This window comes from Lathamus discolor, chromosome 12 (genome assembly GCF_037157495.1).
Source record: "Lathamus discolor isolate bLatDis1 chromosome 12, bLatDis1.hap1, whole genome shotgun sequence".
Lineage (NCBI taxonomy): Eukaryota > Metazoa > Chordata > Aves > Psittaciformes > Psittacidae > Lathamus > Lathamus discolor.
The window spans coordinates 7,631,925-7,647,824 of NC_088895.1; the positions used below are offsets into that span (position 1 = coordinate 7,631,925).

General features: G+C 45.7%; 1 protein-coding gene across 21 annotated transcripts in view; it reads right to left on the reverse strand.

Moving 5' to 3' along the window:
* The window catches only part of FBRSL1 (fibrosin like 1), a 530,544-nt gene that overhangs the window by 53,718 nt on the left and 460,926 nt on the right, over positions 1 to 15,900 (reverse strand). For all 21 annotated transcript variants that reach the window (XM_065692104.1, XM_065692101.1, XM_065692096.1 and 18 more), the window contains one exon: positions 4,774 to 4,819. In XM_065692104.1, the coding sequence (XP_065548176.1) occupies positions 4,774 to 4,819 (46 nt within the window). The remainder of the gene's footprint in view (positions 1 to 4,773; positions 4,820 to 15,900) is intronic.

Genomic DNA, 15,900 nt, shown 5'->3' on the forward strand with positions numbered 1-15,900 from the left:
CACTGGGCTCTTGATGCCCCTGTCAGTGCTGAGCAACCATTAAGCTGTGCTGCTGCAAACCTGTGCCAAGCACGTTACTTGGTGCTCAGCTGCATTCAGGTTGTTTTCTGCTTCACCAGGCACTCAGAGGTTCCTCCTGAGAGCTCACTTGCTGCCCTCCCATCCTGCTCCTGCCCTGCTGCCCCTCTTTTCCCCTCTCACCCCATCTCACAGTAATAACCAGCATTTTTTAACAGCATGTCCTACACTGGAGGTTTTGTAGTTTTAGCTTTTAAAATGATTTAGTGTGACGGTTTAGTGCTGAATTAAAAAAGAAAAAAGAAAAAGGAAGAGAAGAAGCAGAGAGAAAAAGGAGAGACAGTCCCCTTAAGGCAACAACATTATGAAGCAGTGATCTCAGAGGAACAAGGGTTCTTCTCTGGTTCAGATGTGCTTGTCAGAGCTCAGCGTCGTCTCTGAACAAGAAATCTCCCTTGCTGGCTCAAGGCACAGTTTTGTGGTCAAGAGGACAGAAAATAAAGGAAGGGAACTTCAAAGAACCATAAGCTGCATCAGCCCGCTGGGGCGGGTGGCTGCGGCACATCCCATGGCTGACAATTACGACCTGCACGCCGAGAGAGCTTGCCTCCCTCTTGTCAGAGGGATAAGACACAGGCTGTGAGCTTTAGAGCTTTGAGGATGTGTACAGTTCATGATGAAAGATAGCACTTCAAAGCCCTCTGCCTAGAAACCAAGGGAGAAGTGAGAGCAGAGGGTAAGCAATCTTTTTTCCTGGGGGGTGCGTATGTGGGGGAAGGATAAGACTTATTTTCACTGTCATTTATTATTGCCATGAAAATGGAGCCTTGCACTGTTTATGGAATCTCTCATTAAAAGGATCTCTTGATAAATTGCTTGATAAACATCCATTAATTAAGTCTCTCAGCGCACTTGGCTGACAAGCATTAGCCTTCATTTTGCAGGAAGGGGAAATTGAGGCATGGAGCTCAGTAAGCCCCCAACCAGCCTGGGGCAGAGCTGGGTCCCAGCCAGTCGTTCCACGCCACCAGACAGATGGATTACGCTGCTCCCTCCATGTCCAGCTTGATTTTGATCCAAGGATAGGAGCCATATACTTGGCTTCAATAAACTTCAAAGCCCTTGTACCACCAGTGCCACACAGGGCCGCAGGGCAAATGTAGCTGTGTAGGTCTGGCTCCCCCATGGGAGGCTGATGCCCTAGGGGGCCCCTTAACACCCCCACATCAATAGCCTGCTTGGGATTATGAATGGAGGAGACACCTTAGCTGCTGCCCAGCCTCTACTTACTTCCTGATCAATGTTAAAGCCATTTGGAAGACATATACTGTAAGACAGTAATTTCACCTTAACCTCACCAGTGTCCATAGGTTCAAGCACCGGCAACTCAGCAGGTCTCCTGGGTTACAGCTGCAAAGTTAGTGTAGTAGCAAAGGCACCACGTCTCTCACTTTCCCTGGCATACAGCAGGGCTGGAACAAGGACACCCGCCTCCAGCCAGACCCGTCAGGGAAGCCCACTGCAAGAGGGAGCCAGCAGCAGTAACGCATCACTCAAGTCCTTAAAACACAAACTATCCTGCCCCACACACACTTGAAAATCTCATCACAGCCGGCAAGCAGAGGTCCTCCCAGTGACATGGGGGTGAACATCCCTCTCACCTCCTCAGACCCACAACACATCTGCCCTCCTATCAATCATTGTCACTCCCCTCGCCTCATCCACCCATTGGGAGACAGAGGCACAGATTCAGCTTTTGCCTGCACCTCCCCTGCCCTGGACGGCACTTGCCCTTCAGAAAGAGCAAAGGACTGGCTGGGAGCTCCCTGTGAGAAAGGAGCTGCATGAGAGAGCAAACAGACCTTTAGTATTTGTTTATTGATTTATTCACCAGGAGGATGTAACACCCGGCTCTCGGCAGCAAATGCCCTTGTAACTCTGTGCTGCAGCGACAAGTTGGCTCAACAAACGCTTTTCTTTGCCAGAAAACAAAGACCTGTCAGCAGAGCAGATCAGGCATTCTCTGCTTTTACTTTTAATTATTATTTCCTTACACAGAGGATTCAATCTCCTCTGCTCCTGGAAGCTCAAAGTGCTCCATTCAGCCTGTTTCACAGCTGTGACTACCAAGGTCACCCCGGGTCAGGACACCTCTCTCTTTCACATAATAGCGACTGGTCCCCGAAGTGGACATCTACGTCGTGCATCTGTTGTTGCAGATGAACTGGTGTCAAAAGGAGGAGCACCACCACTGCCAGAGCCCCGGCGGCAAGGGGGCAAAAACAAAGGTTACCCACAGAGCCCCAGACAAAGGACGCTGCTCCCCAGGCCTTTTGTGGAGCTGTGAAATACGGTCAAAGGTTACGTTTTACAGCTGTTCCAGCCTCAAATAAGCGAAACCCGTCTATCTTAATACTTAATTGCATTGCTAAGCTGCTGATAAACTAGGACAGCATAAAACAAATACATAGGGCTAAACGCATCCCCAAGGAAAGTTTGTGGGAACAGGGGGAGTTGCACCAGACAAGGAATCCACTTCACTGTGTTTTAAAAGCCTCATTACCTGTAATAAGAGCTGCAGCATGGCTGCTGCAGATTGCTAGTTCATATCTCCCCAAAAAGGCCACAAGTGTTTACAAAAGAAGGGCACAGTGCAAATGCCCACGGGAGAAGATGAGCACGTGCCACCATGCGTGGGCCCACCAGGAAACCATGCTGAGCTAATCCCATCCCCAGGCAGCCACCAGGGCTCCAGCCCTGCAGAACACTGCCTTAAATCAAGGCTCTTATCTCACAAAAGGAATTTAAGCACAACACTTTGAAAGTCACTTTCTCTTGGCCATATGGCATCACTGAGCCTGGTCGTGTGGGAGCAGCCTTCATTTGCATGTGTGAGAGACAAATCTGGCTCTTGTGTTGCGGGAGTGGTAACAGGGCAAGGGGTAGAATTTAGCAACTATTTGGGTTTCTGCACAAAATCTCACCAAAGCAAATTTCTCCCACCTCTCAAGCCAAGGGTCAAACGCTGACGTAGCCCAAGCAGAGCTTGCTCTCAGCCGCAGCCCATGCTGACCAGCTAGGCTCCACCAGTACAGGGCCACAGTGAATGAGAAGTTCGAGACAAAAACGATGATCTGAACAGTATCTACACCCCCAGTACACCAAACAGGAATATGCTTAAGCCACAGGGATATAAACAGCAGTGAACACAAACTTCAAGACAGCAAATTCACAGGCATTCACACATTTAACTTCCTGATAGGGAGGTATTTTGAAAACTCATGTTGCTGAGCTGCGCCATGATACGAAGGGGTGGGGGATCTCAGGCTTCAGCACAAGGAGGAGCCAACAAAGCTGCTAACGCTTCAGCATAAGCCTCTCCGGCAGATCTCTGTGCCATGCATTTATGCAGGATGGCAAGATTTGTGTTTTGCTGAGGCAGTGCCGTATGGGCAATCTGGTTTGCCTTATCAGCGCGCCAAGGCTGAGGGAAGAGAAATGCTCTTCCTCACCATTTGTTTAAACTTCCCTCCTTCCCCCAGATAAAGCTACATACTTCCATGAAAATATCTGCAAATGTAATAACATAATGGGCTTGTCATCGGTTTCCACATTTGGCATTGAAAATCTGCAAAGCTTGGAAAGAAAGAGAATTCCTAATACTTACTGCTGCTATAAAGCCCAGCTATACAATGGGCCTGGATCCAGGTAATGGAGCACACAACCGCCGAAATGCCTTTCCATCTCCAGCACCTACTCCTACGGAACTGCAAACTATTCCTTCCCTGGCCCTCTTGAAACAATGCAAGAAGGTTATTTCATCACTTCTTATTAATGGGCCTCATCTCTCCGCTCTGGAGTATGTGCATGTCCTTAGTACTCATTACTGCTCTGAACTGATTTTAATTCTGCAGCTCAATGCTGGGAACACTGCAGAACAGCACCAGGATCTGACAACACATTCAGAGCCACACCACCAACCTCCTCAAATGATAAAGAGGAACCATTCCCAGCTCAATGCTTTCCATCATGTACCACACTTCGCCCTTTCCAAGGCTGTTCCTTCAGTATTTTTGCCCAGTGAGATTATCCCTGGGAACACATGAAACTAGAGCAGCCCTGTTTTACAGCTGTACCAAGCCCTCAAAGGAGGGCTGGGTGTATTTAGAGATCTGTCACTGCACCTCCCCAGGGGAACGGGAAATGGCACAGTCTCTTAGCAACACCCAGCACGTGTCACAGGTAACTCTCAATTAATAGGAATAGTGGGAGCTGTGAGCCGAGACCCTGCAACGCGCCAAGCACCTTCCACCTCGCTGTGGAGAACTGAGACATACAGACACAAACACTCACTGTGCACTGGCAGCTCTGAGAAGGATGTGCAAGCCCTTGTAAGAATAACACAGATAACACTGAAGTATTGATTTGTTTAAAAGAAATGAGGATTTGATTGTATTAGAGGGAGAAGAGTATCCCCTACAGTAAAGGCTGACTTCTCCTTTGTCAGTAATCCCTCTCTCGAAGACATTTATTACAAATCTCACTGGTAGGGAAGAAGTCCCACCCCGCACTGAGACAATGCAGCTCTAAATTTTAACTTAATCATCGCAAGGCTGTAAAGCTGATCTTTATGACAACGTGTGTGGCACAATTAAAGGCGCTGGCAAAACCGATGTCCTGCTATTCACATGATATGGATTTACAGCTCAAATCTCTTGCTCTAAGATAAGGAAAGCATTTCTCCAGATCACTTACCTTTATTTGCTGCAGGGGAGAACAGCTTCTCAGAGCCTACAGAAGCCTGAAAAAGAAAGAGAAGAAAGCGATGAGCAATACTAAGGGAGACTTTAGGAAGGCTTGCTCACAAAAACACAGCTCATAAAACAAGTCGGCTATCTGTAGACCTGCAATTACACATTGCACCTGGAGGGTGCAATGTTGTGCCATTAAAGAATAAGCATGCATCCTAAGAAGATGAAAGCAAAGCAGATACAAGTACTGTCCTGATCTCACCCAACTATATCCTCCTGTCTCGTTTATTTAGGCAGCCATGCAGTGCACAGCTATTTTATCCATGATTCCTCTTATAAAAACAAAACTAGTGAAACTGCTATCAAGCTGAGGGGAAAAACAAACCAAAAAACAACAACAAAAACCATTTCAAAGCCTCTCTCATTGAAAATAAGCTCTTTTCTTGCTGAACATGCAAAATGTAATTTGTGTATTGGGAACACAAGTTGCAACTGAACACATCCGTATGAAAGAGGGTGTTATTTAACATTATGCCAAATGATAGGTACGTGCTGCTATGCACTTAGTAGAGTATGAAATAGAATTGACTTCATCTTGGAAGAAACCCATCTCCTTGCTAACTGGGTAGCACCATGCTGTTTGAACTCCACAGCAGTGTATTTGTGCTCCTCACAGCTCTGGGAAATAGTTAAAGAAATCCAATTAACCTGAACCTTGTAAACAGCTTCGTGATAATCAGGGTCATCGGGTTACAGACAAGATGATAACGACAGACAGGGAAAAAAGTCCATTCATCCTAAATAAAGCTTTTATGAGTTAATTTGATGGCTCCCTCTCCCTTATCCCCCAATATGAAACAGTCAACGTATTTTGGCATAAGCTTTTCCTCCTCCCTATCTGATAAAACAGCAAGTAGCCTCTCCGGAATCAAAGCTGGTCTGAGAGCAAAGAGCATGATCAACATTACCACCATCCACAAGATAGCTGAAAATACCATCAATGTTTTGGCACTGCTGCACGAATAAAATGGGGTGAAGTACAGAGCTGAAGAGCAAAAGATACTGAAAGTGAAAAAAGTCTTTCTCCCCTGGCTCTACTTTAAAAACAATGAATTTATTCAACACATGGCTGAACGAAGTTGATTTCTGTTTTTGATTTTACTGATTTTATTCTAAGGTGCCTTGGGAGATTTGCATGAAAAAGAGCACTATGAATCGCATTACACTGTTATATATTTTAAATGACGACTCAGAAGGAAAAAACCAAATAGGAAAATGCAAGATCTGCATGAGATATAGTCCGGAGCAAAAAAGAGCGATTTATTAATGTTACTTCTAAGGAAAGTGGCACTGCAAGCGCTGAATGCCTTACTAAACACAAATGCACAAAAAAGAGGGAAAACAACATGAAAAATAGGTTAAGGTTGAGACACAAAGAAATTCTGAATCATGTCCACGATAAAGCTGCATGTGTAGCTGTGGCATGTATGATCGTTACACAGCTCAGCAAAAGGATCCTGAAATTACCTGCACGATCCCTTCACTGCATGGATTAAAGAGAGGAAGAATCAGGATTAAACAAGGTTTTGCCTAGGCTGGTTTGCACAGAAAGTGTAACAGCATCACACAGCAGCAACAACAGTGGTACATAAAACATTTGACAGCCAACTCTGAATTTACAGCCCATTGTTAACAGAGTTTTCACTTATAATCACCACAAAGTCACCACGGATCCAGAATGCATCTGCAGGCTCCAGGAACTCACCCGTACTAACAGCCCACACAAAGGCAAGACCTAGGCTCATAGCACTCCATACGCACTAGGACACGCGGCAGGTGGATAAATAAGATTCCCCCATTTTACAGGCAATGAAACTCTGGCATAGCTTGCATTAAAGCCCAAGCAGTAAATCGGCAGCTGAGGCACAAATCCTAAGCACCGGGTGTGCAGCCCATAAGGGGAGCCTGCTCTCTGGCAGCAAGGACCCACTGGGAGAAGCTCTGTGGCTTGCCTGGTCTGGAAAGTTGGGTCCTGCCCACAGGGCTTTATGGCAACCACTACCTTCTGTGTAATTCCGCACCGAAGATCCAATATAGACTGCCACTGTTTAATCATGAGCTAAAGGTCTCAGTGTTACAGGTCCAGACTACATAAAAACAATGTTTAAGGAAGTCAAGCAAGAAAATACACTTTTAAGAGAAAGTAAAACACACGGATTATTGCTCAGTCTTCTGATATCACTATGTGGCACCGCCTTCAACAATCAGTCAACATTTGCAGAGCAGCATTTTCAACATCACAGCCACAGTTTACAGACACAAACCTTCACACCTAGAGTTTACAGCAACTTTTGCTCTCACTTCTGATGATTCCTAGCTCCAGATCTGAGCAGTTTTTGGCATGAGCACCGTTCTGAAACAGTGAATGCCTGTTATTAGGATATTCTGCAAGCTGCTGTAAAGGCAGGAGGGAAGCTGGGGGAGGAAGAGCCTGAATACATAATTCAATTCCATCAGCCACCCTTTAAAGGAAGTATACAACAAAACCTATGTGTCTGAGGGAGCCCACTAATGAGTGCAAAAATCCAGCAAACCAACACATCTGCTAAAACAAGTCCCCTCCCAATTTTTCTGCTGTTTCAAGCAAATCATTTGCATATGTTTAAAAAGGGATTAAAAAAAAAAAAGTAAAAAAAAGGAATCTTCCCTTGTGAGCAAACCCAGGCATTTGGAGACCTTTATGTGAGGGGTTCAAGTCATCTCAGGAAATCACACTTTTGATTCCAAAATGAAACGAGGAATTTCCCCTTATTTCCCCTTTCCCCTCCCTCTCACTGCCCCCTGCCTGTTTCCATCTGAAGGTCCACCTCAGGGATTAGGGCAGTTGGGAGTAGCTCTATGCACCCCTTAAGTCTTTCACTGCCCGCCCCCCCCAATTCCTTTTTGTTGCTGCATAAGGCAGAGAGGCATCCCCAGCATGAAACTTGGAGAAAGCCACCTCCAGCCTTCCTTGTGCTGTTGCTGTTCATCTCCCTCCCCATGGAGCATCACTGCAGAGCCCAAGGCAGACCCGTCTTCATAAAGCTGCCACTTCCAAAGTCCCACCCCATGTAACGACCTTTGCATTTTAAACATATCTAACATCTGTCCCCAAAGTGAAACACACGCAACTGATTTGAGAGAGCAGCAGTTTTTGAGGTAGACTCATGTTACTGAAAGTTTTAAGAGCCAGCACGCTGTCGACACGCTAAGATCTGCACCAAGCCTTGCAGGTCCCTATTTGTGGTTTATTCAACAAAGTGAGCAATTTTCTGTCCCATTTTGATTTTCTTTCTTTTCTACACCAGATCTAAAAGGCAAAATGTCTCCACCCAGTTCTGCGATGGTTTGAAACCAGTCTGAATACACTGCAGAGAAAACACATTTCTACCCTTTACTGCTTTGTGCAGAACAGGAGCAGCGGGTGCTCCAGTCCCTCATCCCTCCTCCCCCTGATCACATACAAACACTGACTCAATTTTCATCACTAAAAGCTTATCAAAGGCAGCTTTTTCCTCAAAATACAAGGTGGTAACCACAAAGGATGTAGCACACCCTCTCCTCTGAAGGTGAACACTGAGGTATAATGAAGTACATGACTCATTCATCCTGGTTCCCACTAAGCCAAGGCAGCTGAAAGGTGTAAGAGCTCTTGCAGATTAATAATTTAATGATTATATATAACAGAACAACATCATCTGGCAGAAACAGCATTATAAACTATGTCAGGCCTCACAGTAATTACTTTTGTTTCTTTCTTTCCTGTAGCCTATAGAATGGCTAACAGGGAATAAAACTGTTCCTTATCACCAACCACAGAGGCTCTGCAGATCTCCATGCAGTCTCCTGGAGCACCGAATGCCAGATCCAAGCCTGATACTTCAAGACATTGGAAAATTGCTAATACGGCTGCAGTTCTGGTTCACAAGGAGCAAGGGCATGTGGTGTTAGGAATCTGGTACATATGCTTTGTACAGGACAAAAGCCGAGCATTCCCTCCAAATCTGAGTCCAGTATGGCAGACAGGAGGAAAAGGAGGCAGTAAATTACAGTCTGAATTTGGTTTCTGGATAGCTGCCTATCCTCTGGACAGCCAAAAGCCAGTCTCAAGAGTGACTGTTTTCACACTGTTACTGAACTTAGCAAGCGCTAAAAGGCTTGTAAGAAACCCTTCTCTAGGAGATTTTCTAACTAGAAGTGTCAGAGAGACTTAGAGAAACCTTCAGCATAAAGCATGGGTGCTACCTGAAAATTCTGGATGAATTTTCATTCATCTCTTTGTTCTGTTTCCCCTCCTTTTACCTACCACTCTCACGCCACTTGACTGCTTCTCTAGTGGAGAATTTCACTGCCTGTCAGTATTGCTTTACTAGTTTCCAGTTGATTCTGTAAGTCATTCATAACAGACCCCTTCAGTAATATGAGAACAATAACTAAAACAGGAAGGTATTGTTTGGGTTGTGATTCTTCTATAGGAAATGGAAATCGATACGTATGGAACGGTGCAAGAGAAGCCTAGAAATCAAACACACACACATACAAAAAACAAACTAAAATTCCCCCTTAAGACCAAGAAAGTATTCAACACATTCCAGCATACAGAAGCAACCCACAGTAACACTGCCTGCATTGTGAGGGGGTGTTTCAAGTGAACCTATGGTCTTTTCAAAACTGGGATTATTTCTAGAGGGAAATCACAGCTCAATTAAGACAACAAAAGAAAAGTTAGACCTGTAAGTCAGTCACTTCATGCACCACCACTGGAAAAAAGCTGGAGCAAGAAGTACATGGACTATCTTCTTGGAAAATCCAGCACTGTGGTACACAGCTGGCTGGGAAAGAGCACAACCCATCTGCGTAAGGGATTAACCAAGAGGGAAACAGGATGCATGCACACTGGACTTCTACAAATCCACACTGCTTACGGTGATTACCTTCCCCCAGAATTTATAGACTAGGCTTTCAAGAGGGCTCAGCAGTCAGCAGCTGCTCTTGGGGTACACACCTGATGAAGGTTTCCAGGTATGGAACATTTCCAAAAATCCACTGAGGTTGTCTATTTCAGACCAGGTTGTTCTGAAAAGCCTGGTTCCAGCTGATGGTCCAGATTACTTATGCAATTCTAGCTGTTGATGTCAAATAAGAGCTAATAATAAATAATATTCCCGAAGCAAGAAAGAATGAATGCCAGCTTTCTAGCAACAATTCTAATACTTCAGTTGTGCCGTTAGCTACACTGTAACATGTCACAGTGAAACACTCTAAACAGACAATTGCTTATTGAAAAGGCAATGCCTTAAATGATCAAGATACTTCTAGTTCAATTTTGATTCAATGCCCTCTCTAGGAGGTACTGATGGCTCCTCCTTATCTTGCATGAAAGCTCAGTCTACAGAAGGTCCACTAGAAGCAAAAAGCTTTTTTAGACGGTACTTTCACCCAGCAACATACTTGTTTGGGTTCCCACCTCACATTCATTTAGCACACGCATATTCAGTACTGCTGTAGTCCTGGAAAGGGCCTTCCACCATGCACCCCTCTCTGCGTCACTTTTTCTTCCAAGAACACTTCTCTCGCTCAGCAGTTTATGTAACCAGGACTATTTTTTGCAACAGCCCCTTTGAGAAGCTAGCACAAGTCTGGGAACAGAGAATTAAATTAGGCCATAGAGAGCCTAGAAGCAGAGATCACTGGTCCCAATTCACCACTGAGTTACACTGACTTTACATGCCAGCAAACGGAAAACAAGGCAAACTGGATGATGACTGGAAGGCACCGAAGGAAATGCTTTGTAGACAGTTTGATTCAGCACAGGAAACTGAGGAGCCAAGCCCATTGCTTCTCAAGTTTGATGTTATGGTTTTGCTTTAGACCTTCTCTTCTGGCAACACACTGATGAGCTTAAAATAACACCATTTTGAATCCAGAACATATTCCTTATTGTTTTATAACCATTTTGGGATAGATCAAATTAGTTTGGATTAAGCAGCAATTGTAATTCTTAAACATACGCTGCTGTGGTCTGTTGACTTATTGCACAGACGTGCCTCTCACCGTGATGAAGGCTGACCTAATGCTCCGAAAGCAGCAGGACGCCTGACCTACAGCATGTCTGCTATCAGAGCCTTGGGGCACAGCCTTGCTAACTCTTCTTCCCTCTCTTCAAAAACCATCCCTTCAGCCCCTGGAGAACGGCTATAGCCCAGAGTTCTCCCCTTCCTATCCCCTCCATTAGCCATGCTTTATGATTCATCTTCCTCTGAGCAGTTGCTGTCTCCCAGAGGAGAAGATCAAACTCCCTCTCCTTCCCAGCTCAGCTCCAATAAATAAATAAATACATGCACTGAAAAAACCCCAGTGAAGGAGGAGAGGGGAGGAAGCTGGGGAGCTCCTGAGCCTCACCAAGGCTGGTCATAAAGCTCCAATAGGTCCCTCAGCTGTTTGCAAAGACACTGAAAATTTCCAGCTGTCCCCTATTAAGCCCAGCCAAAACACTTGCTTAATGTTATTGTGCCTGTGTGTCCTAATTTACGTTGAGGTGCACTCTGTCCTTATCTCAGTATCCTCCTCCCTCAAACTTCAGCTCCTAAATTGCTACCAAAACCTACCTTGATTTTACACTCCTGGCCATTTTCCATGCCAACCAGCACTGAGATTTCCCCTTTACTGCATGTTTGTGTGCTCCATGCCCTGGCTTATTCCCACCAAGCAAGTGTCAGTTACAGTTAGCAGGAAAAAAGGTAATGCAGAACGTGAAGATGTTCCTCTTCTTTTTCTCACACTGGATTGTTTTTGTTTCTGCTTTCAGGGACATCACCATCAGCATAGCTTCTGGGCTGTCTGGTCTATGAATGGCATCCAAAGGACAGTCCTCTCCCTGTGTCACTGGATTAGGCTGCACCTCTCACCATACATCAGAGGCTGCAGCATGTCTATGCTAAGGGCAGCTAACAGATGCCCCAGCCAGTGAAAAGCAATTCTCCACGATACACTTATAAAGGTGCTTTGTGCAACCTGCTGTTAAGCAGCTCAAACATCAGAGATCTCACGCTTTTTCCCTAGAGCTGATCCCAACCCTGAACAGACAGGCTTGTCAGCCTGAACTTTCACAGTTAAAATTCTTCCATTACCCAGGCATTGAGACTTGGGCAACCACAGATCTGATTACTCACCGAGCTTTTTCTACACACGTAGATGAAAACCTGACTATGAGTAGTAAAGGTTGGGACCACTGTGTTACACACTACTACTACTACTACTACAGTAGTTTGTATTACTGTTGTTACAGCTTGAAACTATCTAGCCAGACCATCTATTTGGCTGGGATACGGGTTTTTATTTGCACTAAATCAAACGGAATGGTGAGTGCTCTTTGCAGAACTACCTCAAACTTCTTATAATTCAAAGGCTGCATTGTAGGAAGAGTGATGGGGGAGAGCAGGGACTGTACTGCAAATGACAGGTGGCAGACTGTTGTTTGGTACCTACCAAATTACTCTGCTGCTCCCAGGGCTGCCTTGGCATTTCATTATCCCAACTCTCTCCTGGAAGGATGCGGACATAAATTCACACCTCATGTCCTGGTTTCCGTCAAACTGAGTAAGAGTGCAAATGCTGGCACCAACTGGGAATGCCAAGCAGGGCCTGGCATGCTAGAACAAACTCTCAGCTCTGGTCTTTGCCAGCTACCTGCATTTATCATTGTAATGGCCTGCCAGACAAGACTTGGCAACCGACGGAGGAGGGTGGGAGGAGGAGGGCCAGGCTCTGCACTGCCAAGCAATTCATTCCTGTAGCTCCTGCCATCACTGTACCAGCAGGGCAACCTTCATTTTATTTTATCTTTTAACCAATTACGTGTCACCCAAATCCCACCTGCAGCCTTCTCCAACACAAATGGCTATAAATCACAGTTCAGAGACCAAGAGGGCTTTCGCAAGACATTTGATTTCATAAAAAGGTCACTGTCTGTCTGCGAATTGCTGCAGCTCAAAACCGCACTGAATAACAACCTGCACTGGCAGACAGGGAAGGAACCGCTTCCATGGTCTGCTGAATGTTGTCAGATAATATTAGAACAATTAGGGAGGCCAACAATGGCAGAATCATTAGGATTGAGCCGAACCAAAGGTCTGATACAGATTCAGTGAAGTATCTCCTCCTTCCAATTTTTGATGACAACACAACTGATTCAATAAAAAAGTGAAAATTCCATGAGCACTCGAGAAACATTGACATAACCACCTTGAACAGGCAAGAGCAATGTACTCCTGTCACCACTGCAGCCTGCTCCTGTCCTGGGTGCTTCAGAGCTTAACACCATGCTTTGCTATTTCCCAGGACACTGCAATACTCCATGGCCTCAGACCACTCAGGCTGGTCTGCTGTTCAGGGGAAATACTATCATCTCCATATGGTGGAGATGCAGTGGACCTTCATGTGAACACATCGCAGAGATTTGGGGACACTCAAAAATTATTTGACATCGATGGTGCTCTGGATGCCCTCTGTGTCCACCCCTTTTTTGCAGTTGATGTGTCCTGCCAGACAGCCCCTCTGACAGACCAGCGTCCAGTTCTCTGCAGAGGATCAGGCTAACTGCAATAAGATACATGAGGTGCAGACAAGATTGCACTGTCCTCCCAGCCTGGAACACAACGTATGACACACGGACATCGCTCTGACACAAGTTCCCAGATAGGGATGGGATCCTGGTGTGGCACTTTCCTGGGCTGGGTGGTCAGGGAGCTTATCAGGAAGGCGGCTCTTGTCCGCCGCTATGGAAACTTGCTGTATTACCCGCAGCAACCTCAAAGGAGTGCCTCTGCAGAAGGCTCTTTTGTTGTTGTTGTTTCTAATTCACTGCTCCAAAATATTTCTTGGCTGCATCCCAGGGCTGAAGCCTTATCTGCCCATCCCCCCGGCAGACACACAGCAGCTGTGGAGGCTTATCACGGCTGCCTGTCCACTGAGTTTACAAATTAACACCCTATCGAGGCTGCACGAGGGCTGATTAATCAGAGAGAGGCAGTCTGAGGGCCTTTATCACCGTGAGCGGCTGCTGGGAGAGAAGTCACAAATCTCTCCGGAGGCCGGAGATGCCTTACAAATGAAAGAGCAGGAGGCCAGAGAGGAGGAGGGCGCAGTGCTTCGGGAAGCAGATATTTTAGAGATAGTGGTGGTGGAGGTAATGGAGCGGTGGGAGGGGGCGAGCTGCAGGCAAACGCCAGTACATTATGACAGCTAAAAAAAAAGATAATTAACAGCCTATTCCTCATGATTCTAGCTTTCCCTCCCCGGGCTATAATTTAGCCTATTGCTCCTTTGCTCCAGAGGACAATAAACATTTATTATGTTAAACACATAACTGCGCTGCACAAAAGCACCGTTCTTTCCCAGGTCCACTCCTTTCACAGCTGTGCAATCCGGGAGGAGGATGGGGCTTCTGAAGCGGGTTCCCCTTTCATGCAGAAAACAACTCCGCTTGGACACAAAAACGCTTCTCTGGCTTCACCCAAAGCTTCAGCATGCTGGGTGAACATTCGTAATGAAACTGGAGGCAAATCCTAAGTGACCAAGAGCGCTTAGATCAGTCTTCTCGTCCACCAGCATCTGATACCCAGCGTAAGGATGCTTCTGGGTGAGAGCATCAGCACTCTGGAGCAGCTCCCGCTGCAACTGCAGAGATCATGTGGCTCAGGCAGGCTTCACCACCTCAGAAGTATCTCCTCCTTTTAATTCACAGCCCTGCTAAGAGGTTTACTGGGAAATTTCCAATTCCACCAGAATTACGCATAGAAGAGATTCTTATTACAAGATGTGTATTACAGTTGTGTGAATCATTCTGGAGCAGCGCTGGCCCTGCCCCCTCTGAGCACTTCATTCACTGTAATAGCACAGAGATTCAGGAGGTTTGCCTATGTTAGTGCACTGTGGTTCAGGCACTGCTCTTCCTTTACTTCAGTGCTAGTAACCACTGCACCCCTCCAGCCTTGTGCTTGTGCCAGGACAATGAGAGGTAGTTACACAGACCAGGGGGTCTTACACTAAAGAGGTTTAAAAACTAATATATCTTTAAAGGAAACCAGATTGGTATCTGTCTGCATTTGTCAACATTCTTTTCTATCTTTAAGTTTTGAAGTATAATCCTTGCAATAAAAAACCAGCTAGATCTATCCTTTGAAGTGTAGGATATATGTCAGCTGAGATTCTCATGCAGCAACATGGCTCCAGAAGACTGAGCTTTTAGGAAAACATTACCAACGTGAAGACATTCATAAACAATCACTGCGACCACCTCCTGCCCAGTCCTTTCTATTATCACACCAGTAAACAACCCAACAAATAACCTCTGGATAAAAACCTCATTTACTGCAGCTTTGCCACCAGCAGCACCGGGCTTGTGCGTGATGTTGGGCAATGTCCATTCCCGTTCTGCCCATGGAAATGCAGAAATCCAGAGGACTGCCACAGCCTTACTGAACACCTTCAGGCTAGCTCTGTCAGACAGCACCGGAAAGCAAAATCAAACAAGAATGAATCATCTGCCTTCTCCTCCTCTCTTGATCCAATGAGAAAACTATTTCCTGAACCACCCCATTTATTGGTCTGTGAACTCTTGCAGATGCCCAAGTTTTAATAATATCCATTAGGTTAATCAGAAATGGGCAAGTAGATTCTGAGTATTAGTCTAGGAAAGGAATGGCAACTTTTTTATTAGAAAACTCCCTGCCAGGCTCTGTGCACTAGGCAGCTGCAGGTCTTCTGACAGCTTTGCTCCATGAGCAGACACCAGATTAACCTGAGCTGGGCTGGCCACCATGCATCACATCCAGCAGACCCATGGGTAATCAGACAAAGCAGCTACAAGGTGATGATACCACCCATCACCCCAATCAGATAAGAGCAACTCTATACATGAAGGAAACATCAAATATTCACTGGGTAAACAATACCAATGTGGTAATTCCGAAACATGGTGAAACTCTAGAAGCTGTCTCTCTGGTGTTTATCAGATCGACTCTTTTAACTTCATTATCAAGTCTGCCCATCAGCCCTTCTCCCTCTCACATCTTGTGTTTCTACACTGTAG